The 24,617-nt window shown below is 46.6% G+C and overlaps 8 protein-coding genes across 8 annotated transcripts; 4 read left to right on the forward strand and 4 right to left on the reverse strand.

Moving 5' to 3' along the window:
* Positions 1-524: 524 nt before the first annotated feature.
* On the forward strand, positions 525-936 carry PAAG_11650 (hypothetical protein; the record flags this gene model as incomplete). The annotated part of the gene is made up of 2 exons (XM_015847258.1): positions 525-688; positions 792-936. 2 exons carry the CDS (start codon positions 525-527, stop codon positions 934-936), a joined length of 309 nt encoding a protein of 102 aa, XP_015703167.1.
* A 600-nt stretch (positions 937-1,536) lies between these two features.
* On the reverse strand, positions 1,537-2,903 carry PAAG_03552 (hypothetical protein; the record flags this gene model as incomplete). Its single annotated transcript, XM_015845003.1, has 3 exons — positions 1,537-1,634; positions 1,734-1,994; positions 2,072-2,903. The coding sequence occupies 3 exons, from the start codon at positions 2,901-2,903 to the stop codon at positions 1,537-1,539; spliced, it is 1,191 nt and encodes a 396-aa protein (XP_015701977.1).
* A 4,087-nt stretch (positions 2,904-6,990) lies between these two features.
* PAAG_03553 (hypothetical protein) lies at positions 6,991-9,695 on the forward strand (the record flags this gene model as incomplete). The annotated part of the gene is made up of 3 exons (XM_015845004.1): positions 6,991-7,037; positions 7,127-7,241; positions 9,558-9,695. 3 exons carry the CDS (start codon positions 6,991-6,993, stop codon positions 9,693-9,695), a joined length of 300 nt encoding a protein of 99 aa, XP_015701978.1.
* Positions 9,696-11,823: 2,128 nt separating this feature from the next.
* Positions 11,824-12,948, reverse strand: PAAG_03555 (40S ribosomal protein S9; the record flags this gene model as incomplete). Its single annotated transcript, XM_015845005.1, has 2 exons — positions 11,824-11,915; positions 12,054-12,948. 2 exons carry the CDS (start codon positions 12,946-12,948, stop codon positions 11,824-11,826), a joined length of 987 nt encoding a protein of 328 aa, XP_015701979.1.
* Positions 12,949-13,280: 332 nt separating this feature from the next.
* Positions 13,281-14,997, forward strand: PAAG_03556 (elongation factor 1 gamma domain-containing protein; the record flags this gene model as incomplete). The annotated part of the gene is made up of 4 exons (XM_002794965.2): positions 13,281-13,310; positions 13,425-13,608; positions 13,907-14,629; positions 14,711-14,997. The coding sequence occupies 4 exons, from the start codon at positions 13,281-13,283 to the stop codon at positions 14,995-14,997; spliced, it is 1,224 nt and encodes a 407-aa protein (XP_002795011.1).
* Positions 14,998-15,523: 526 nt separating this feature from the next.
* PAAG_03557 (hypothetical protein) lies at positions 15,524-16,639 on the reverse strand (the record flags this gene model as incomplete). The annotated part of the gene is made up of 2 exons (XM_002794966.2): positions 15,524-16,351; positions 16,433-16,639. The coding sequence occupies 2 exons, from the start codon at positions 16,637-16,639 to the stop codon at positions 15,524-15,526; spliced, it is 1,035 nt and encodes a 344-aa protein (XP_002795012.1).
* Positions 16,640-16,953: 314 nt separating this feature from the next.
* PAAG_03558 (hypothetical protein) lies at positions 16,954-19,307 on the forward strand (the record flags this gene model as incomplete). The annotated part of the gene is made up of 3 exons (XM_002794967.1): positions 16,954-17,034; positions 17,111-17,490; positions 17,576-19,307. 3 exons carry the CDS (start codon positions 16,954-16,956, stop codon positions 19,305-19,307), a joined length of 2,193 nt encoding a protein of 730 aa, XP_002795013.1.
* Positions 19,308-20,782: 1,475 nt separating this feature from the next.
* On the reverse strand, positions 20,783-22,650 carry PAAG_03559 (hypothetical protein; the record flags this gene model as incomplete). Its single annotated transcript, XM_002794968.1, has 2 exons — positions 20,783-22,337; positions 22,430-22,650. 2 exons carry the CDS (start codon positions 22,648-22,650, stop codon positions 20,783-20,785), a joined length of 1,776 nt encoding a protein of 591 aa, XP_002795014.1.
* Between the last annotated feature and the right edge of the window lie 1,967 nt (positions 22,651-24,617).

Here is a 24,617-nt window from a genome sequence, read left to right on the forward strand (position 1 = left end):
CACACATACGCAACTGCGCCAGCGACCAGCGCGGAGGAGGAGGACGTTCAACATTCCAATATGAGTGGGTGGAAAGGGGACAGCAAATATGATAGAGAGACGGGTTTGTTCTTGATGGCGCTTTGATATACATAGCCAATGCTGAGGTTGAACAGGGCAAATTGGGGAAGAGGCTATCCATACCGAGTGCAGTATTAGAAAATGCTTGTGAGTGGATATGTCGACAGCGATGTTGAGCAGCATATACATATACATGCAGCAGTCCGCAGTGGAATAACCATAACTGGCTCCAAGGGGAGTAATGTAATAACGGAAAGGCAAGGAGGTCCGACCAAATCGTCTTCAATCTCCCATCCATAGGCGTTTCAGGCACAAATTCAGCTTGTCCTACGATTCACCCGCCTGGTTTCTAACTCCTCAAAAGGTCGCCCAAAAGCACCACCACCTCCTAGTTAGGCAATGTGATACGGACTTTATGCTTAATGCTAAAGATCGTCAATCGGATTTCTTCCCCTAAATTTAATATGGCCAACACTGGAGTCGTCTGGGAAGGGAGACCTCATGGGGAAGCCAAAGCCAAACTGGATCCCAGGAGGAAAATCAAATCAGAACTCGAAAATTTCATTTCGGTTCATTGCATAGGTGTCAAGATGCGCAGCAAATGGGTATATAAAGAGCTAGCCAAAGAGTCAGTGTGAGGGGGAACAAGGAAGCAAAAACGGCTATGGGTGGATACGTCGACATTCTGCATGGCAGACCCTGTTCAACCGAACAGCTATTGCTAAAAAAAGTGTAAACACGCCCGAAAAGATAGCCAATAATGAACAGAAGACCTGTATGGAAACGAGACAGGGGAAAGAAAACCGTCAAGTTGAACAAATACTAAACAAATTATTGCAACTCGCACCAATTCCTACGCCCGGTCTATGGTTTTAAGCCCTCTAAACGTAAAACGTCCTTGAAAAGTTCCCAACCCTTGATCCGAAAACAAACAAGAGAGACGTATGAAATGAAAGCAGTGCCACATATTTTGCACAAATCAAACAAGGAGGAATGCATCTGGAATAGAAACACCAACGTTGATAATTACACTCGAGCGCAACTCAGTTTTCGCTTCATCGTAGAGGCGGATGTATATGAGGTATAAAAGGGGTAGAGGTCGCTAATATGAAGTAGATTACCAGACAGGGTTGGTCCTGACTAGTGGAGTCGAGCCCAAGCGATAAAGACCCAACGGCAATAAATGCCTGGATGCAAACTCCCAGCATTTACAACCATTGTCGATCAACCTTTCAACTTTGTGTTATGCATCTGCAGGTTAAGAACCAATCGGTTGACACGGAATAAGGTAGGTTTCTTATGCCAACCAAATCAAGCGGGCCAGTCTGCGGGGGATCAAGAAGCAAAGAAAACGAACATGAATATGCGCCGTCGCCATGCAGTACTGTGTAATACGAAAAGGATACAAAAAAAAAAAAAAAATAAAACGCATCACGATCGTTACAGGAGCAGTGGGAGAGGGCGCAATCAACTCGTTCATCGTTGAGCTTCTGAGGTAGTTGTCCTCCTGATGGAGGTTCCTATTGCAGGGTTGTTCTCATTTCTTTCAAGGAGGTCAAGGCACTGGCCCAAAACTAGGACTAGAATATTAGATGCGTTGAAAGATTATTTTCTTGGATCCTACCAACCAAAGAAAGGGGGAAAAAAGGAGTAAAGGTAGATTAAATTCTCACCACTTAAAATTTCTTCCTCCCACACACCCATTTGATAATCAACAAGGCCATGCTGTTCCAATCGATCACACATGCGAACCAATTCCCTCCCCATCCTGTTCAGAACATCCTCTGTTAAAAGGTTCTGGGACGGGATACCCGAATCAAGCACAGCCTGTGTTACATCCTTCTGCTTCTGACATACGGCAAGCCAGCAGGTATTAAACTCATTCCACAGTTTGATTCGATCTGAATGTAATTCTTCTTCGTCGCGAGTAAGACCTGAAATCAGCTATTAGCCCAAAGGTATTGCACCACCAAGGTGCCGCACGAAATTAGACTGTGTGGATCACACGTACCGAGCTCGATTGCATTTCCAAGGAGCCACACTGATATCTCTAATAACGAATTACTTGCATCCACCAGTCTTCCAGATTGGGCACTTGCAAACGTTTGCCTTAAGGCATGCTGGTACTGGTTATATGCGGCATCAAAACCAGACGATGATTCGCGTGGGAATTCCGGATGACCGAGTGCCTCTGTGGCTGATGAAGTGTGGAAATCACTCATAATTTCAGGTAATGTGGTGGCTGTAGTCGCGCGGGTGGGGGAAGTCGGCTGAGGGTAAGAGGTAGAATGAACTTGCCCAGCAGTTAAGTACTGGTTTGGTACTCCTACAGCTGCCGGTATTTCCGCTTGGAAATATTGTGGAACACTAAACTGAGTTGCCAACGCTTCGATAGCTGCAGAATTCCGCGGTTGATAGTGTGACACGGTTCCATACGGTGAATGTGGGTGAGCTTGCGGGGTGATATTGTATGCCATGTCGCTCTCATATTGGGACAACCTCTGCGGTTGCTGATATTGATGTTGGCTTCTAGAAAACGAGGAGAAATTTGACTGGTCCTGCAGCCCACCACTCTGCGAAGTCCCGCTCTGAAGAGATGAAGCACTATATGATGGTGATTCTGTGTATCCGTAGCCACCATAAGGAGGAAGGTTGGAAGCCCGGTCTTGTGGCATCACTTCCCCAACAGCAGCAGCTCCTCGAGACGGTACTGGCTGTTGCTGTTGTCTGAAACGGTCTGCGAAACTACTAGATGAATGGCGAATAGCATGTTGTCCGACGCCAGAGGCTGTCTGACAGTCAGAAAAATCATATTTCTTTCTTTGCTGACCGTCACCATCCATCCCCGCGTCGTGGTGTGAGATGCTCCCGCCTCGCGACGGATCGAGGTGAGAGGGCCGAGACGCCCGAGGCGAGATAGGGGAGTTGCGTAGAATTCCAGTTTTTCGGTTCTCTGGCCTGCTTCCCAATCAACATCTACTCTGTACGACAAACCCAAAAGGAGACCATTCGCTCTTTGCAGGGGATACTAGAACTGCCTAGGTCTTTTGGTTAACAGAATAGTGGTGGGGTAGGGTACGCACAAATTTTCAGGGGCAAAGACGGTCATTACCTGAGTTGTGGCAACTTTTCTTCAAAACGAACGGGCATTCAATAATTGAATGAGGTTTGATTAAGATTAGTGTTATTCCTCTAATTCCTTTGGTCTGATAATCGTAAATATTGGAAACTTTTCGGGGAAGGAAGAGCGACAGGGAAATCAAATCGATTATAACGAACCTGACCAAAAAGTATTAAGAAATGTGGACTTGGAGGGATATTTAGTGGAGAAAAGCGGAGATGCCGATTAAGTGTCACTCTGCTCTGCGCTAGAGCCGGGAGGCGCAATGACAATAAGGGTCGATTAAACGGGCTTTATCAACAGGAATGCGATCAACCGAAGTCGGCTAGACCAAGAAATAACTCGAGGAAATGTACAGGGACACCCCTTGGTAACAGGTCAAATGGCGGCGCCCAGTCGCATAGGGCTTGCATTTAGAGAAACCCCAAAAGCATTGGTGGGGCTGACTGAGTTAAAATATCCGGGGAGAAGAAAACAGCAGTAGGTAATTTTGAACTGCTTACGCTGGGCTCTCCTTAATGTTATTCGTGGAGAAACGGAACCTTTTCAACGAAGATCTAGAAAGCTTAGAGAGCCCGTTGTTTCTGCTGTATAACTAACAAAGATGTGGTAGAGTCAGCTCTAGAAAATGAATGGAACGTGCGAAAATAACTTTAAGATGTTATAAATGTCAGCAAGTACTCACCAGATTCAATCCTTAGAAGTTCCTCTCCTGTAACATGGTACTGGTAGCCTTCCACATCTGTTTACACCGTTTTTGGATTCTCACCTATGTGCCGTGATTGATGTGGTTCCATACACCAACACAGCCACCAGCCCCTTTTCTCCCCTTGTCCCCCCTTGTCCTTCTTGGTATGTTTTGAGCTCTGTCAAGACTTCAGAGAATGCACTGAAATTGGAGCATGAACACCCGCCAAGGCTGGCCGTATGACTTGAAGGGCCCCCCCAAAAAAATAAAAATAAAAATAAAGGAAAATAAGAATAGTGGGACAGCAATTAGAGTAAGCAGGAGACGCTACAAAAACCAAATACCAAGTTTGGCTAGAGAGGGTGAAGTGTTACGCAAGACGAGATGAGGAATCTAGAAGGGTGTCACGGCCCTTAAGGTAATTGGCTCTCACCGTTAGAGGTTGATATTTTCCAGCGTATATTTCACGCGAACGATTGGGCCATGATTATAGAAAAGTGGGTTGGAAGAGACAGAACCCTATTTTCTGAAGCCTGGACAGACTCTGGATGCCATCCACAACTCCCAGAGAACATGAAGAAGATCGACAGCAAAATTTGCCACTTAAGCCTGCGGACATTTGCTCTGGAAGAAATGGCGGTGCCATATCCGATTCTTAGTAGCCACGCGGTGCATTTTTTGGTTCTGATCTATCCTTTCAAGCTCTGGGGGTTGATAAAGCTGTCTGCATATTTCGGGCTAATTTTTGGCGGTTCGAACTTACAGCATGCCCTAGTTTGATCGGAGCAGGCATCATGTGAAGATCAGGAGCCTGTCATTGCGGGGAGGCTGTGGCGGTCCTGATGGATCGCTTGTAGAGCGCCGTTGGCCTAGCAGATAATGGGCGATAAGGGCAAAGTAATTATAAACGACACCATAACGCAAATAGGATGTGTAAAATGCCGCCAGATACGATTCAGGTTAGGTCAGTCATAGATTATTGCGCTGTCGAAACACATTTCGGATTTCCTGATGGCCAGGAGATTAGGACGACGCCCATGGCCCGAAGATAGTCGTAGAAAACTCTCTGATCTGCATGTCAGCAATAATGTCTTGAAACCATGCTCATTGCCCAGGTTTCTCAATTTGTATCCATTCATTGCCTTTTCAAGACTGGGAGCATTGCTAAATTGCTCGCACCCGTCAACACTGCTAGAATTGGTCTAACATGTGGCAGAAATTAGCAGAGCATTAGGCATGACCTCTGCCGCAACTTTTCTTCTCAGCAATGCGTGCCTCATCAAAGCTTAAGACTCAGCGGGAGGCGAAATTCATACCCCCCTGTTCCGCATCCCAACCCTCATTCACAATAACCATTGACAGTGCGGCGTTTGAATGGTCCATAGCAGAAGCCATTCCACTAGAATTCCAATCCCCAATGTGACAAAATTAGGAGTCTAGTCTCGGACCTTGCTGTAGGCGCTTGAGTGAGATAGATGCCAATTGGATGCATGACTGATGTTAGCTGAAATTGGCAAGCTATGCAGCGGCTGACCAGTGAATCCTCAGGAGGAAGCTTATTAAGGTCTGACGAGTGCATTGAGCCTAGAATCGGGCACATCTCACCAGGGGGAACACGCCAAAGCAGGTAGACAAACACGAAGCTCTGAATCTCTGCGCAAGAAAAAGGTAGTTTGCTTATCACACTGCGATCCTGAGCTAGACAGGGAGCATATGTGAATTTCTTGACTTACACTTGTCAGGGATAGAGATATCATTGATTCATTTGAAGTTGAGGTTGAAGTGTTCCATATTTAACTAATTAACCTGTTTTGGGAAGAGGCTCAACTTTTGAACTTAAGTTCCACTTTTTCTTCGAACTTCGACAACTTCACTTCATCTAGTTACATCACCATGTTTATATTCTTATTGAAACGCAACTCCAACTCCAGTTTCAGCTCTCCATCCATGCGTATACACTTAATTGATATATCATCAAGGGCGCACAGCCTCTTGCTTGCTTAAGGTTTCAGCTCTAGCAAAAACTTCGACTAGACAATGCTAAATAAATTGTGAAAAAGGAAATTCTCACGGCCAAGTGGGCGAACAACAGAGTTCATCCAACAAAGTTGAATTGATTAACTACTGGCCATATCTTGTTTCTGTGTATCCACAAGATATACCCAGAGGCAAACCCGTTCAGGAACGTCTGAAGAACCGTTGAGGCTCCTCGTCCCGAGCCGTATAGTCAAGCCCGGTATTTGTAGGGCAGCTTGTTTCTTGTCGGGTGGCTTCTGGGATGGAAGCCACGGCGTCAGAGAACGTGGTATATCTTATCCGTATAATTTAAAGGAAAAAAGAAAAAGGAAAAAGGAAAGAAAGTAGTGTTTGAGAATTGGATTTAACGGTGATCACCTCGATGGTCCCTGTCCAATAGTTGATGTCTCTGTGGTCCATCAATAATATCGATCTTTCCAAATTCCATCTCAGACCTTGACCCTTTAGCTTTTGCTACGCTGCCAAAACCGAGACTTAAAGGAGGCACAGCGAAAGTTGCAGCGACATGATTCTTCAAACGTGATATGCTTTTGATCGATGAGAGTCACCTCTTCGATTTCTGCTGATGAGGATGGGCTAGATTCGTGAAGCGGGATTGTGATGAGCAAAGACCTGCATTTCAACACTTTGCTTTATTAACTACTGTATACTTACTATCGGGACTCAAGCTTAACTCCGGGTTTCAGAAAGCATCTCCCTAAGTGAAGCATGCATGACGTGGAGTATAATGCGATGCGGAATAAAGATCATCATAAGCACCATCTATCTTATGATAGTCTGCGGAGCTGGATTGTGTGTCCTTGCCACTGCACCCATCAACACCCTCCTTTCCCAAGTAGAAGCTCACCAATTTTTATTATTTATCTTTTATCTTTTGGAGAACTGAGCTCAAAATCGTGGGTTCTGACAACCTAACTAGCTTACTATTTCTGCCAGTAAGGCTGACGAGAACGCTCCAATGCTACCCATCAATCTTATCCAATACTACACCACCTACTTCCCGGCGGCATCTTTTAAGCCATTGGTTCCTGCAAGGGTCCAGACATCACGTTGTGTGCGTATCGGAGATTAATAATACCAAAAAATGGTGTCAGCTCCCAAAGCTAAGTTCTTCGGCAATTCTTCTCGAAGGTAAATAAGGAGTCGAAACGAGACTAAGATTGTTAACATACCCTAGTTACCCGTTTAGCTGCATATTTGCGGATCTTGGTTCATCATAGCGGCAACTGGCGCAGCCCGCCTTCTGGAAAATCCACAGAAGTGTCCAGACAAACGCCCCCGGCTCGGGAACCAGGCCGAAATCAAACTGACCTGATTCAGACTTTGGAGTTCCAGGTGAGTTGCCAAATTCCATCACAACCCCTGCGAGGGAGATGGGCAGAATAAGTGCTCAAGTTAACTGATGTTAACTGATGTGATCCTTAGACCAAGTGATTTAAATCAATTTCAGGATGATTGGAACAAAATTCTTCAGAGCCAAAATCCTGGCTTCAATCTAGGGAGAAAAAAGAAAGAAAGAAAGAAAGAAAGAAAGGCTGGGGGGGGAAGGGGTGGAAACAGGGGTAAAATAGTAGTAGGAACTTTCCACCAACCATCCCTTAAATTAATCGGTTACTCGAGATCTAAGCTTATTTAAGAATTCCCTTAGTTGGGCGATCCGAAGATTTATCCCAGCAACTAGCACTCTGCAACGAGACAATATTTGCTTCAAGATGAAATCGCGACACGTGTCTTTGTCCATTTTCTCAGCCAGCGGGCTTAAAAGAATTTCTAGGGAGCCCTAATGACGCTTAACAAAAGCCAACTATCTACATTGACTTGACGGACGTTTCTCAAGGCAATGCTCGTAAGTTCATACCTGACAAGCCGCCTCCCGGGTTCGCTTGGTTCTGCTACTGTGGTGTGGCACAGTTTTAGAGGTTCAGAGGGACACTACAGCCGACATGAAATGAAAATATATAAGGCGCGGTGGAAGCTCTGGCGAAGCAGCTAGGATGGAATTTTATTCGCTTCGGTTATCCTACCCTCGAGCCTAAGCCGAGCTGAGAGTCAAAGAATACTTAATTTCGAGACACGAAGGTCGTGGGATGACTCGGGTACGAGTTTACACAAGTTCATGCACAGGCTGAACTTCCCCATTATTGGTGGCATCTGAATCATCTTATAGTTCAAAAGGTTTAGAATTGCGCATTTGCTGCCCGCCAACTAACTACCCACTTGGCTCCAGATTGGGAATAAAACAAACATTTCATTCGTACCACAGATAGAGACAATCCATGCTTCAAAAATAATTAATCACGGTAAGCATTTGACACGTGCCCAGATACCACTTCCTACAGAATACTCCCACAATTTGGATATTGCTAATTCGTGATGGCATATCATTGTTATGAAAGGATGTTTCAATATAACCTCCCGTCTCACCACCATAATATGAACAATTTCCAGCACCCTCTACGTCATCAATTCCTGCACTCAGTATCAGCCCAGAATCATCTATTTAGAAATGAATTACGTAACTCGACACGTCGACAGAGCACCCACATCATTTTATAGCTTCCTTTTCCTACCAGCCATGCTGCAGAGACCAGGCGTATATGATCCGGGCGGTAGTAAATGCTCCGGCCCACACTGCCCACTTGTTCGCTTCCATTCAGACAGAGAGCGTCGATGCATAAATTAGGATTTCTCGATCCTTGAAAAGATCACAGTGTGGCAAAATCCAAATGCATTAGGCACAATATCTCGCACGAACCGCACATACATTGCCTCGAATTTCGTTCATGCGCGGAATTTAAAACCAGGTCTCCTGGTTCGTCGCACATAGCCTCACATGGAGTGATGAAGCAAGGCAAAAAATGCGAGGAGACAAGAACAGTTACGCATCATCACCTTCAAGGTTCTATAACTCCCATACGACCGCGAATCAGTGCAGGATATGCACACAAGGTATCACAACTCGTTTCACAACAATTATTGTTAAACACCGATTCTAATCTTAATGCAGAAATGCAATGGCCAATGAATGGAGCTAGGCTCCTCGAATGTACTATTCAACATCAAATATATTCCAGATGATGTTGAGCAATGATTGTTAGTTTCTTATTCGGAGGTAGCGCTGAAAATTTGACGATAATGCGTTATCAAAGGAGACTTCGTGTATTAAGAATGAACGGTTGTTTGTTCGATTATTTGGGGATGGTGATTTCCATCAGTCAACAGATTCCAGAGCGAGACTTGCGCTTAGTCGATTATTTAAAATATTTTATGTTATATCACGTAGCAGATGCATGCAAAAGTCGAAATTTCCAGTTTTGAGCCGGGTTAATTTCCCTTGAAAATTGTATGGAAAAGTGATCAAGCCTGGTAACAAGATGATGAGAAAAATGGAACTCTCCAGAAACGATTCATAGAAGGACATGTAATTCCAAGGATCAAAGATAAATACTTCGAACATTAAGGCCGAGCACTCCGGCATAGGGATGTCAGCTCAAATCTTAAATCCTAGAACTCGGCTTCTGACCCCGGCTTCTGACCCCCGTTTCTCGAAAGCCACACCATGAACTATCGAATGTAATGACGGGAAATATGGCATTCATGTCATGTCCTGTCGCACATCCTAGAGCCAGAGAGCCGCTAACGCATTCCCAGCTGACCTGCGGAACGCGAAATCAAGCGCAGATCTCCGCCGCATTCTCCCCTGACCCTCCACTCCCACTCCCGCGGGTATCCCTCGTCAAGAAGAGGAACAACGACAAACACCCAGGCTTTATCTTCCCCTGTGGCTAAATATCTCCAATCCGTATCAAAAAATTGGCCAAACCAGAGGTCAGAAGGTCGTGGGTCCTGGAGTCACGCCGACTTGACTAGCTGCTGCTCCCGCTCCCGTGAGTTTGTGCTCTCGTCAGAACATCCAAACGAAAAGCCTGTGCTCTCATACGCAGAGAGAATGGATGCGTTTTGAGCCGGCACTACATGGAGTAGACAGTAGTCAAAGGGTTGTTAACCCGTTAACCGCAACCAGGAACGATGCCCGCACAACCCCCATTGCCTCTTTGGGCTCTTGTAGGGTCTATTGGTTGGGTGACGGGAACACTTGGCCAGATTATGTGTAGGGAAGTGGGTTCGGATGTGCTTCGTGCCACATATGTAGAATAATAGTGTGGATCTACACAGCAGGCTTCTTCTTGCCCCGGTTCGACCTCTGAATGTATGCATGGAGCTGGAGAAGCTAGGACATGTTGTTGATATTCTAACGGATCTGAAGAAGAAAAGTGGGAAAGGTGATTTGCTGTATTTCTTCTAGTAGATTATGGCGTGTAACTGGTGTCGATGTAGCTCGATTTTCCGTGAATTGGAATAAGATGTGGATACGAATGCACACCTGGAGCCAGGATGATGCGTTTCTCCCTTTCTTTCATATACTTTTTGGTTCTTAATTAGATGATGACATGTCAGGGGTGCTGATAAGGATCGATAAATATGCAGGGTGATCCAGCAGAGACCCTCATATAAAGCTAGCGCCGAGACCACTAACCATCACGCATCCATCAAATATACACACGATGAAACACAACTCAGGGAAAAGCTTAAAAATTTCAAGGCGTCAGTTGCTTAGCGAACTGAAACCCAAACAGGAACGACCTTTGCAGATACGTCACCAGGGTAATCGAGCGGGAAACAGGGGCCGACTAGGATGACTTTGGGGAAGGGGTTAGACGGAAGTTGGTAGATAGGTAGAACGGGAGGGTTGGTAGGGGAAGGTGTTCATGCATTATCCCATGATGATGCCATCTAAAGCCAGGCGCAGGGTTCAAGGTACGTGGGATACATAACCTGAGAGCAAGATATATTGGGTTTGGGTCTGTATGTGCCTTTCCCAGCAAGAATTTGGCTTTGAAGATGTATGGGCCTATCAGGCGACGGGAAAGAAGGGGAACAATTGGGAGGAATGAAGGAAAAAGAAAAGAGCTGAATATTTTAGAAATGTGGTACGGTGTCGTCGGCTTGTTGCATTCATCCGTGGCACACATTGTCTGTGCTATTGCGGCTTGGCACTGTAAGATGCGAGTACCAGAGTCCCTGGCAGGAGGGCCGGTCAGATTGTAAGAAAAGGATGTGATGGCTGTCTGGCGGTGTGTTGAGGGTCCAATGCTGAATAGTGTATTATTTTCCTAATTAGAGTATGGCCAGTCCTGGCGAAAAGCCGCCAACAAGGGAAAGGAATATGTATGGGTCCATGTGCGCAGAATCTATGTGACCTGGTGCTTGGTGCAAGAAGTTGAAGGGTTGTTGAGAGTGGTATGAAATAAAGAAACGAAAAATTAATAAATAAAAAATAAATAAAAAATCAAAAAAAGAAACACGGAGACAGGGATCGCAGTCACCTGTTGAGCCAACTGGTTGTGAGGAGAGTCCATGCGAGAATGAGGTATAGTTGAAACATTCTTCGTTCGGTCATAAAGTCAATAATAATAATAATAATAATAATAGCAACAATAATATTGGTTAATCCATGGGCAAAGAAGCACCTCAAGGAGATCTGCAGACATGGATGCTCGGAAAATTCTGTGGGTACAGCATCATCTGGTTCATTGCCTTTTCTGACCGGTCACCGATTATTGTCGGACTTCCGCATCGGAAGCCGTTTTGCCCCTTGTTTTGGCATTCCCTGTAAGACTCTGAGCTTGATTTTGAAGAAGACCGAAATCATAACAAGGACACTGTTGATTCCGTGGTATATACTTTGATTTCTATGCGGGCTCCGAGGGATCACCAAACCGCCAGAAGACGGTGTAAAACACAAAATGAAATCAAGACATTGAGCTGATATACAGTGTGCTAACGAGAACGATAAATTATCCAAGAATACATAAGAAGAGAAAAGAAAAAGGGCGCCACAAATGAAATGCACATTTCATCGCTTGACCCATGCAGGCATCTTTCTTGCTTTAAGGTGACCCGGCTTCTTTCTCTCGACTTGTCGAGGGTCCGTTGAGATACAACCGGCTAATAGTTCGAAAGAAAATGTGGTCAGTCTCTCAAGTTGACTTTGAAAAAGGATGGGCGGAGTAAAAGAGTGAAAATTTTCGACAATCGACAGCGTCAAAACCAACCACGCGTCTAGAACCGGCGGAAACAACATACCTTTCCTTAATATCGGCTTTATTGCAGGCTCATGAACCAGAAGAGCTTTCCCCAGAGCAACAGTCATGGCTTCTGCTTGACCAGTAACACCACCCCCGCGCACAATAGCAAAAACGTTATATTTATCCAAGCGATTGGTCACCTTTAGGGGCCAGAGAGCGCTCTCTCGATCATGAACTCTGGAGAACACTTGAACGATATTCTTGCCATTGATGAGCACCTCCCCCTCTCCTTCAACCAACCAAACTTGTGCATGTGAAGTTTTCCGTCGCCCAACGCCTCTAGCCCGACCCTTGTTGTCGAGTTCCTTGGGTTTTGGTTGTTGCTGATATAGGTTTCCCGGTCGTATGAAATTCTTTAGAACATCTTTTACTTCCTTGGGTACCAAGTCCGGTTGGATCTGGTTCAACCTGGACAGAATTTTCTGCAGCTGGCGATATTTGGCGGCGGGTACCTCCTCGTTAATGGCATTTTTATAGTCTGCATGTTTGAGAAAAGCCGTCCGTGGCGCTTCACTGGCGGGGACAGTGCGTAACAGAGCATATTTGCTTTGAATATATTCCAATTTCAACATATCGTCGATGAATTTCGGGGTACCAGTGAAGTAGGCGGGTGAGGTAGGCAGTATACGGGAGGGAGTAATTTTCAGTTTCGCCGTATCAATTGGGAGAGAAGCTTTAACCTCGGGTTCCTCGGCCGATGTGGATAGAGAGCGTTTCTGGGAGTGTTTTTGGGAGCGTTTCTGAGAGCGGAGAGACATTGCGGGTGCGACTGTGGACAGACACTGCTTCCGGGAAACTATGAATGAAGGGCGGGAGAGATGGGATTCCCATTGAAAGCTATTCTGTGCGGATCTGAGAGCGCGAGCAACACAGCTCGGCCTCTGCCATGCCATTGTGCAGAATGCAATGGTGTGCGTGGCTGGTAGATAACAGATGTGAAGCTGTATCCAGCGCCCAAAAATGATGACCGTCCTCTTTTTTCGCAGGTGGAAGGACTACAGCACGTGATAGAGAAATATATCACGTGTTCATGTGATCGGCGGTGCGATTTCTCCGGAGCCGAGCTAACAAATTCTGCTCGTTTGGCCCAGAAAGGAAATTTTTGACCTGTATCTTTTTTTTTTTTTTTTCATTTCGTCACTCAAAACATCTCTAAAGATCACCCGCATTTTATAATCCTATCCCCATTCCCTGATAAGTGTCTATTCGTTCTGTGTTCTTCAACATGTCATTCGGGAAGATCTACGGCATGGCTGTAAGTGTTGCCCCTCTCGTGCCTGTGCTGTCTTGGTTTTCGCATCTCACTGGTTCTTTTTGTAGCGTGGAGGGGCTCCTTTACAACGCTGACACTCATGTCTTCATCCACCAGGACAACCCTCGCACCACCGCGTGCAGAGTGGCAGCCAAGGCCAATAACCTCGATGTCAAGCTCATCGAACAGTCCACTGTTCCTGAGGCCGAGTACGCGAAGTACAATCCTCTGAACAAGATCCCCGCCTTTGTGGGTTCTAACGGCTTTGTCCTGACTGAGTGCATTGCCATTGCTGTCTACCGTATGTATATCAACCCCCTTTTTACCCATCACTGCGCCCTTCGCAGCTCTCTGCACCGTTCTCAATATATATATATATATATATATATACATATTTTTCTTATTTATTTTATTTTCCATGATGAGTCATATTATCATTCAGTTATCCCTGACAGAATATATATATTTTCCTGTTGACTGCTTTTTAACTCTGAACCACTTGTTTATTTTAACAATGTGTGCAACCTTGTTGTCATGTTCGCTTGATGTCCAGACTATTTTAGCGAATCGGTATCGAAACTAACGTGTCAGAAATGTAGTCGTTTCTCAGAATGAGAAGACCACCCTTCTTGGAAAGACTAAGCAGGATTATGCTTCCATCCTGCGCTGGATGTCATTTGCCAACAGCGAACTCGTGCCCACGCTTGGCAACTGGTTCCGCCCCCTTGTTGGACGAGACCCATACAACAAGGCGTCTGTCGATGCCAGCTCCAAGGCCGCTCTCAGAGCCCTTGCCGTTCTCGAGAAGCATCTTACCACCAACACGTACCTGGTTGGCGAACGTCTCACCCTTGCTGACATTTTTGCTGCCTCCCTTACCTCTCGCGGCTTCGAATTTGTCCTGAGCCGCTCCTGGCGTCTGGATAACCCCGCGGTGACGAGATGGTATGAAACGGTCATTAACCAAGACATGTACAAAGCCATCGTTCCCAACCCAATCTTTACTGAGGAGGGTTTGAAGAATGTTGCCCCAAAGAAAACCGAGCAGAAGGCTGCCGCACCTGCCGCTAAACCCAAGGCCCCAGAGCCAGAGGAAGAAGAACCCAAGCCCGCCTCAAAGCCCAAGCACCCCCTCGACTCCCTCTCCAAGCCAAGTTTGATCCTTGACGACTGGAAGCGCAAGTACTCAAACGAGGACACCCGATCTGTTGCCATGCCATGGTTCTGGGAGCACTACAAGCCCGACGAATACTCCCTGTGGAAGGCTGACTACAAATACAACGACGAGCTCAAGATGGTATTCATGTCCAACAACTTGATTGGTTAGTTTCCCTGTTCATATTGTCATTTCTTCATTATCAATCTATTTCCCATATTGCGCCGGTCTAACAAAACAACTTCAGGTGGCTTCTTTGCTCGTCTCGAGGCTTCCCGCAAGTTCATTTTCGGCGCTGCTTCCGTCTTCGGCAAGACCGGTGACTCCATCATCCAGGGTGCCTTTGTCATCCGCGGCAAAGATGCCGCCCCAGCCTTCGACGTCGCCCCTGACTGGGAAAGCTACACCTTCACCAAGCTGGATGCCAGCAAGCCAGAGGACCGCAAGTTCATTGAGAACCAATGGGCTCAGGATGTCTCCACCACTGTCGACGGCAAGGAGTACGAGTGGGCTGATGGTCGTGTCTTCAAATAGAGAGCGAACGTGGGATTTGGCTTTTAATGTCGATTTAAAAAGTTTACCCGCTGTCATCCCCGCCTGTCGTTACCCGGTCTCTTCATTTTTGTTTGCTTCACATTCATCTATATCAATCACCTCGTCAACGTTTAGCGCGTCCATCATCATGTCATCTTTCCGATATCCAACCCCTCCCCGGCAAGATGAAGAGTATCGGGTTGAAGCAGCTATTTCACCATCAAGTAATGTGAAATGATTCAATTGAGTGTAGCTGAAATCTGAATATTATGAAATTAAAAAAAAAAACCTTCCAACAAGTTCTTTGCCCTTATCTACTGTCAAATATTAATGATGAAGTCCCCTTGTAACACCAACTACATGTTAGAACCCAATAAGCTGGATTATTGGAGGTGATGATGCAGAAAATACACCAGTGCCTTTTAAATACACAACCACTTTTCGTAAATGTGATTAGATAAACTCTGGGGATATCGCAACCAAGTACCAACATACCATACACATATGAAAGTGAACAGTAAGCAACTTACTCAACCCCCCTCCTTGCCCATGGCATCTCCTTCTTCTCCTTACTAGCAACCTTCTTCCGCCTCCTCTCCAACGCCCTCTGCTTTTCCTTCCCACTCATCTCCGTAAACCTCCTCGTAACCACCTCCCGCTTCACATCCCCCTTCTTCAAAAACCACGGCTGGCTCTTCTTCCCCTCGCGAATTGCCTCGCGCTCCTTCCGCCTATGACCCGCCAGCACCTCCCGCTCCATCTCCTTGCGCTCAAACGTCCGCATCCGATCACTCATAGACGTAATCTGCCTCTTGAGACGTTCAATCTCGCGCTCGTCATGTGTATCTTTGCTCTTCTCCTGTTGTAAAGTCTGCAGGCGCTTGCGGAGCTGTGACAGCTCTTCTGTGCGATAGCTGTTGAGGAAAGCGTAGTTTTTGTTCGCATGGATGGTAGCGTTGGTGGCGATGGATGGGTTGCCGTTTGTGCTGTGGTTTAGGACGACGGAGTCGAAGCGTGGGTCGCGGGCTTGGGGGATTGCGGGGGGTTTGATTACGGTGCGTTTGCGAGTGACGGCGTGGCGGGATGATTGGATTGTTGGGGCGTGTTTGGAGGTGCGGTGGGAAAGTTTTTGAGGGGGTCTTGTGGCATTAGGGTATTTTTGATCTTCCTTGGACGAGGGTGCGGGAGGGCTTCGAGTTGGGCTTTTTCGTCTCTTGGATGCGATGTCTGCTGTTAAGGTGGTGGACCGCTTTCGTTTTCCCAGGGATGCCTGGGCCTTTGCGAGAGCGCCGAAGGATATATTGTTTAAGGAAGAGGTTATATCGGAGTTTGCATCGGAAGAGGCAGAGTCGGACTGGAAGTGGCTAGTTAGATAAGGTATTGAGATTGGGAATATACTGGGCTCTCAATAAATTGAGGCCAGGTGTATACCTACCTCTAAATCCTCATTCTCGGATTCATCACCATCCCTACCACCGCCATCGTCACTATCACTGCCTGATCCGTCGCTATCATCAGTTTCTTCCTCATCTTCTTCCCCCAATTCACTCCCATCAGAGGCCGATTCCAGTGAGAAATGTTCAAAATCGTCTTCCTCCACCCGAGCTCTAACTCGTTTATTGAGCTTGCTTAAAATCGGCATCTCATTTCTCTTTTATCTATACGTAGATATATTATTATTAAATATTTCCTCAATTCACGAGTTAAAAAGCAAATTATTCTGCCGCAAGACATGAAGGCGGTATATACGTGATATTTTGACTATCCTCCCACGTGATATTAAACCTTCTTCAATCTCCACAACAGAAGAAAAAGAAGAAAAAGAAGAAGAAGAAGAAGAAGAAGAAGATAAACAAATCACAATTCAATATTCAATTGGTGAAAATACTGCTTAATTAAGCATGCCTTTATAGATAGATTTCCCCTACCAGTTCTCTGTCCTTTGGTGTCCATATGATGGTCCGACCACCTCCTTTGCGGACATTTTTCCTAAAGTCCTCGTCGAGAACTGCGACCAATATTGTAACACAGTATACCGTGAGTAGTTCATCCTCTTCCTCCCCAGCATTTCCCAAGTCAGCAACTCCGTTCTAACAAATCCCTTTTACAACAGTCTGTATTACCCCGAAAACAACCTCATTCCACCCCCGCAAATATGAGCACCCCTCTCCCCTCCGCCGACGACAGCGACCGAATATACAGGCCCAACACCTGGAGATCTTTCGCCAATAGATGGACCGCGCACGACCATGAGCAAAATTCGCATAAGCAGTGCCAGCAGCAGCAGCAGCAGCCATCGCAGCACCATGAAACCGAATCTTCATCGTCTAGGCGGGAACGCAGACGCCTAGAGTGGGAGAGACCCTTTGACCCGAATGTGTCTACTTATCAGTACCCGTCTCCTGGGCGGGGTCCGTGGCGTGATCGGAGACCTGCGCTTGCGCCCGCGCCCGCGCCCACAGCCGTATATGCGCATACACAAGTGGCGTCGATGTGAATATTCCCCCTCCTTTGTATACCAAACTTCCCATCCCAATCTCGGGCTGTCTTGTTGATGGTGTTTCGACTTCTTATCTAGACCGCTGGGGGGCGCAGCAATACCTTTGTTGCAGTTTCCAAACCATTTCTCGCTGCCATATCAGCAGCAACAGCAGTATCAGAACCAATTCCAATTCCATTATCAACATCATCAACAGCTATGTGCCCCACTCCAATATTACCCGCACCCGATCTCTACCATCCTCCCCTTTACGCCGATCAATTACTATTCCACCATGGCCGCTCAACATACGTCGGATTTCAGCAATCTCCAACAGCAACGTCAGCAGCCGCAATCGCAACTGCCACAATCCAACACATGCCCACGCGCCAACCCTGACTCCAACTCCAACCCCCGACCCCTTCCATCTTCCCTGCGCCGCTCCGTAACGCACCCGCACGCCCCAACCCCAACACCCACCTACCTCTCCCAATCCTCCCACCCCCCCAAACTCCGCGCAACCGCGCAACCGCTCCTCATAATCCTCGATCTAAACGGCACGCTCATACACCGCGTAGGCCGGCGACCGATCCGTTTCAAAACCCGACCTGGACTGCACAAATTCATCACAGAGCTATTCGCAAAATACACGGTGATGGTTTGGACAAGTTCGCAGCCGCTGACGGTGCGGGAGGTATTCGAGAAAACTTTCACGAAGGAGGAGAGGGGGAAGTTTATCGCTGTATGGGCGCGGGATACGCTGGGGCTGACGGCAAGGCAGTATTCGGAGAAGGTGCAGGTTTATAAGAGGTTGGATAAGGTGTGGGGAGATGAGCGGATTGTCAAGACATATCCGGGAAGAGCTGGAATTGCTGAAACCGCTAGAAGCGTTGAAACCGAAGCCGAAGCCGAAACCGATATCGATAATACCAGCGGCAATCTTGCACATTCTAGCGGTGATAGTAAGACGAAGAAGGCAAGGACCAACAAAGCCAAAACCATAACTACAACCACACCTCCATCGCCCACCACATGGAACCAAACAAACACCATCCTAATAGACGATAGCGCCCTCAAAGCCCTCGCACAACCCCACAACATCATTGAAATCCCCGAATTCACAAACTCCAACCCCGCCGCGTACGAGGAGAAAGTGCTCGATACCGTACTGCGGCAGCTGCACGTCCTTTCCCGCTACGAGGATGTTAGCTGTAAAGTGCGCGAGTGGGAGGAGATGAGGAAGGGGCTGCAGCACCAGCAGCAACAGCAGAAAAAGGGTGGGAAGGGGGAAGGACACGGTGGTGGTGATGGTGGTGGCAGCATGCCGCGATCCCATTCGAAGGTTGATATTGAGGAATTTTGGGATAAGCAGTTAGCGAGAGATGAGGAGGCCATTGGGCTGATGGACGGAGCCAGAGAGGGTAGGGGTGCGGGCGCGGGCGCGGATGCGGATGCGGATGTGGATGCAGATGTGGATGCATTGCTGGCCAATCAATCCCTGTCTCAATTAGAATTACAGACGCCAGTCCAGACGCAGAATGGCCATGAGAACCCAGTTCCAAATCATATCCAAGCACCGCAACCAACCGCTCGTTTGGCGGAAGAAGATTCGAAAAATATGCCATTGGAAGGAGCGAGAGTGCAAAGGAGACGTGAAAAGAAGCGTGTGAAAAAAGCTGCCCGGCTCGCTGCGGATGCTGATGTAGCCGTAGAGACTGATGCTGTAACTGTTGTTGGCGGCGATGATCCATGGGACAGTAGAACAGACTGGGGGAGTAGAGATAGGGAGGCAGAAGGGGGTGTTGTACTAGATGATGAATTGAGAGTCTAGAGTTTTGAGTTTTGATGATTGTTGAGTTATAGAGTTGAATGAATGAATGATGGATGAATGATTTTTTATGAATTGTAATGAGTAGCGTTGCATTGAATTGATGAATGTAAAGGCCATGACAATAAAATATAATATACCTATGGTGCACTGAATAGATATGGTATAGAGTATAGATATCCTGAATAGAAAAAATTTCATCCACACTGATTCATATAAACAATTACATGCATCCCTCTCATGCACGATATGCAGAAGCTATAAAATGTGAAAAATAATGACAAATAATTAGCCTCAGGTGTCTCAATTGGGAGAGTTTAGCCATTCACTTACACTTTAACTAGGTAAATGATCAAATCCGCAACAGATGAGGAATTTAATATAGATCATTCAAAAGATAAATTTGAGCCGAGAATTGGTAAAAGCCCATATGCATAAATAAAGCCGAAGAGCAACAGCCAGTCCAATATAGCCAGATTGATACAAAGCTAAAAGTGGGAGAAGACATGAAACTGTTGCCATAGGTCAAAATAGTTAGAATAGCAGGAAATACAAAACGAGAAAACAAAAATATGAAGGGATAATAATAAGAATGGGAATGCACCAAAAAAAAAATTAAATAAATAAAAAAAATAAAATAAAAGAAGATATGTGAAAACGTAGAATAGATAAAAGAGGAAAGGAAATGAAATATAAAATTAGAAGAAGGAAAAAGCGCCTCAACTCTTGTTAAAGAGTTGGACATAAAAAAAAGGAAGAAAGAAAGAAATGAGAGAGGGTGAGAAATAAATTGGACAGAGAGAGCAAAACGCGAAGGGGGAATGCATATACGTAACGAGAAAAAGGGCAAGAAAATGAAATGATATGAGACAATAGGATGGAAATTGAAATGGAAAAATGTAAAGTAAAAATAGAAAAGAAAAAAACACAGGTTGGATATCAGAAACCAGCGTGAAATAACTCGAGGAATTGTTTTCCCGGAGAATATGAAATCAAAAGGGGTTTAATAAAATGTGAAGAGATGAAAGGAAAGACGGACTGGACTGAAAGAAATGTTCCAAAATTGGCAACGAAGAAAGGGGGGAGTGGGGAAAGAAAAAGAAAAAAGAAAACCAGATACCAAAAAACATAAACATCAGCATGTGCGTTAACGTCAACGTCAACGTCGACGTCAATCCATCAATCAATCAATCGGCGGCATTGGACCAGCCAGCAAACCCATCCAAACACCTCATGGATATGGACAAGATAAGCTGTTTAAGTGGATCAGGTCAGAGAGATCCCACCTGTCATCCCAAGCCAGAGAGGGAGGGCAAGAGGCAAAAACCAAAAGCCAAAAACGAGAACGGAAACGCAAAAAAAAGAACCGAAATCCGAAACCCATGAGAAAGAGGATCCCTAGTGACCAAATAAGATCAATCCGGATTCAAAAGGGCCGTGGATGGCAACGTCTTACCCATCTCTTTTATCCCTTTCACCTACGAATGAAACAAGTCCCACGCGCGCGCACACAATCCTAAAAACTCATCTTTCTTCCTCCTCTGCGTGTCCGGCGAATCCCTCCTGGTTCCAAACGGCCCATACCCGCCACCATACCCCATACCACCTGCAACATACCCTCCAGGAGGACTACCACCAGCCGCATTCCCGGTCGCACTCCCACTTCCACCAGCACTCGCCGTCGAAGCTGCAACAGGCGGTAGTGGCGCGTGTCGAAAACGCATATCCGGCCCAGCACCTAGTGGCGGACTGCCATTATCACGCTCGTATTCGTTGCGCGAGCGGCGACGGCTAGATTGGGGCATATGTATGCCGCTGCCTGCTATAGGTGTGGCTGCTGAGTGTGCGTGGTGGGGATATAGGGAGCTCTGCTGTTGCTGAGACTGGTGATTGCCGTTTGCGCCGGGGGAGTGGTGGTGTTGGGGTCCTTGAGCTGAATTGGTATTGTTGTTGTTGGCGTTTGCAAGGTTACTGTTTCCATTGTAATGTATGATGCGCGGGAGGAGATCTTCGCGGCCACCCGCGAGTTCGTGGACGGCTTCTTCGGCCGAGCGGTATTCGCGGGGTCTTTGTATGGAGGAGTAGGTGGAGGATGTAGAAGAAGTGTTTTGGTTTTGGCTTTGATTTATAGGGAGGCTGGGTGAGGGAAGAGGAATGTTGTTATTATTGCTGTTATTAGTATTAGTGGGATTAGCTAGAGATGTTCTCGGTGCGGTTGTGGCTGATTGATAGAAGTTGTTATTGTTATTATTATTATTATTATTATTAGTATTAGTATTAGTATTATTAGTATTATGATTGCTGCTGCTGTGGTTGTTGCGGGGGATATTTCTATCATCACGATCCCAGTCGCGATGGTCGCGGTCTTGGGTGCGGGGAACGAGAGCGTCGGAGCCAAAGACATCCGCAATGGGCGGAAGGCGGTTGTTGGTTTGGTTCGCTGGTGCATGGTGGATGTGGGTGGAGGAAGGGGAGTTCATGTGGTCAGATGGGTGTGAGATGAGATGATGAGTGATGTGGTGTGGTTGGTGGCGGCCCGTGAAGGTCTGGTTGAGCGGGGCGGACTGAATAACCCGTTCATTGGCGAACTGAGAGGCGGATGGGGGAACGATTGATAAGCCTGGAGGGGGTCGTTTCTTGTTCGTGGATGAGGTTTTGAGAGATCCGAAGAGATTTGATTCAGATGGTTTGACGCCATCAGGGCCGTCACCTTTGGCTGTCTTTTGCAGGCGCGATTCAATGATGGACCTCTGCTGGTCTCTGACGGAGATGCTGCGCTGGAGCTGTTCTCGGATGGCTGGGTCTTGGGTCTGGAAGCCGGGTGATAGACAGGCCAGGCCAACATCATGCATGGCAGCCAGGCCACCTTCCCGTGAGGTCAAAGGGCCACGCGACGTGGAGGAGTGTGAAGAGAGGGTGCTGGCAGAGAGATCGAGTTTGCGAGGCCGGTGACGGGAACTGGAGTGCAGGCTGGGAGAGGTTGGAGGTTCCTTCTTGACGGATATTTTGGATACGGCACCTCCGCTTCGGGAGCTAGAACAGTTAGCATTATTAGTAATATTAAGACTGTTACGCAGCTGTGAAAAAGATGGTATGTTCCAGTAGATTTTTAGGAATAGACATACGTATTTGGTGATCGCTTGCCAACCGGGGAGGTGGTTTTCCCCGTGCCGCGGTCGGCTGAGGAGACGGCAGAAGTCGTGTTCGTAGATTGCGACGGAGTGGAGGTGGACGATGACATTGGAGCGAGAACGGGGTAGGAGTTCGTGGAAGAGTCGTTGGCACGCTCACGGTCGACTATTGGGCGCAGGGGAGCAGCGGTCGGAGGAGCGACCGCAGTGGACATTCTCCTGGTGCGACGTGGAAAAGGCAGTCGAAGAAGAGAATTAAGATATAATAGAGATAGTGGGTGGTTGGGGTAATATAATGCTGATGATAATGACGCTGACGATAATGACGATGACGATAATGACGACAATGACACTTGATGAAACGAATAACCAGAGTGAGATTGATTAATATTCAATAATATCTCTCAGTCAGACACTTCCCATCAGGCGTGCGACACCCACACACAGAAAGCCAGAAGCGAGTGACAAGATTTTTTTTTTTTTTTAAAAAAAAAAAAATAAAAAAAAATAAGTGAATAAAAAATAGAATGGAATTTTCTTTTCTTTTCCTCTTTCCTTTTTATTGCCGTTTTATTTCTTCTTTTTTTTAATTTTTTTTTTTTTTTTTTTTTCGCTCTCTGCTCTCGCTCTCTTTTCCAGAATTTAATTAATAATGAACGAATCAAAATCTAGGAATCAAAAAACCAAAAGAGCGATGGAGGGTGGAAGGTCGAAAGCAGCAGCCAATGCTTGTGTGGTTGTGACTGAGGAGAAGTCGAGTTAGCTGCCGGACAAGAGGGAGAGCTAGGGGAGAGTCTAGAGAGACGAAAACGAGGACGAGGGAGGAAGAAAAGGATGAAAGGGGCCAAGGTTACCTACAGAAGAAGAAAGGACAAAGGAACGACAAACGGTGGACAAAAAGAAGACCGGCCAGACGCCGGTTGGGGATACGCGAGGGAGCTGGTTGGCTGGTCATTGACCGGGAGGTGATGCAGATGCAGGGAGGGGGAGGGGGAGGGGGGAGGGGGGAGGGTGAGAAGGAGGGGGGAGGGGGATGGTTGAGGATGAGTGGCTGGGAGAGAGGGAGTGGACGTAGCTGAGCAAAGAGTTAGGGGAGTGGAGATGACAGAGAAGAATCAATAATCAATAATCAATAGTCCCAAGCGGTAATGGATATGGATGTGGATATGATGTGGATATGGACGTAAATATGGATGTGGTAGATGCGGTGGATGTGGTGGATGTGGTGGATGTGGGTGTGGATGTGGTTGTGGTTGTGGTTGTGGTTGTGGTGAAGTTGACGTTGCGAAGTTGAGATGTTTCTTTTGTCCCTTTCAGCCTCATGTCGCGGCGTCGTTTTTGTTTGTTTGTTGTATTCTTCTTCTGCCTCCAGAAGAGTAAGGATGGTTGACTGTGGGAGAGAATACAAAGAGTATCAGAGAAGATTAGAACAAGAGTCAGTCCCCCCCCTCAACCAACTAAATAACCCACTACAGCTGCACAAATCTCCCAGCTTGTTTCTTCCTCTTTTTCCCTTCTTTTCGCTCTCGTCTCCTGTTTCAACCGCAGCAGAACGGAGACTGTGTTTCATCTGCCAGCCAATCACCGCTCCACTCTGCGGGGCTGCTGTCTCAGAACAATTTTCAGGCGGAGACTATATGCCTAAGTGAGTTAGGGCAAGGGAGATTAGGGCCGCAAGGAGTCAACACGAAGAGGTTAATTAAGAGGGGATGGAGTGGAGGGTTTGAGAGTCAACTAATGAAACTGCTGCTTAAAGTAACTAACTTATTAATGAGTAACTCGTTAACTTAACCGTTACCTCAGGATTGGGGACATGATGGATACGCCGTACACAATCGCGATATCCAAAAATAACATCCAAACCTATCCATGAATGAAAGTGCGAATATGAATGTGAATGTGTGCGCTTTAGGTTCACTCTGATTCATCATCTGGCTATATTTGAACTAAATATACTGAGCAATAGATGGAGTGGTTAAGATAGAGCAACAACAGTGCGAGGTAACTGACCACTTTGATATGCTGTCTTTTACTCTGAGATGCACACTCTCAAACAGCAGTTCTCGATGCAAATGCCTAATACTCCACCTCATCAACAGGCAATGGATTTGCATCCGGAAGTCCAGTAATTAGTGAATCATAACCTTACGGATACGCCCCCCCCCCCCCCCCCCGGAAATAG

The sequence above is a fragment of the Paracoccidioides lutzii genome, assembly GCF_000150705.2.
Source record: "Paracoccidioides lutzii Pb01 unplaced genomic scaffold supercont2.7, whole genome shotgun sequence".
Lineage (NCBI taxonomy): Eukaryota > Fungi > Ascomycota > Eurotiomycetes > Onygenales > Ajellomycetaceae > Paracoccidioides > Paracoccidioides lutzii.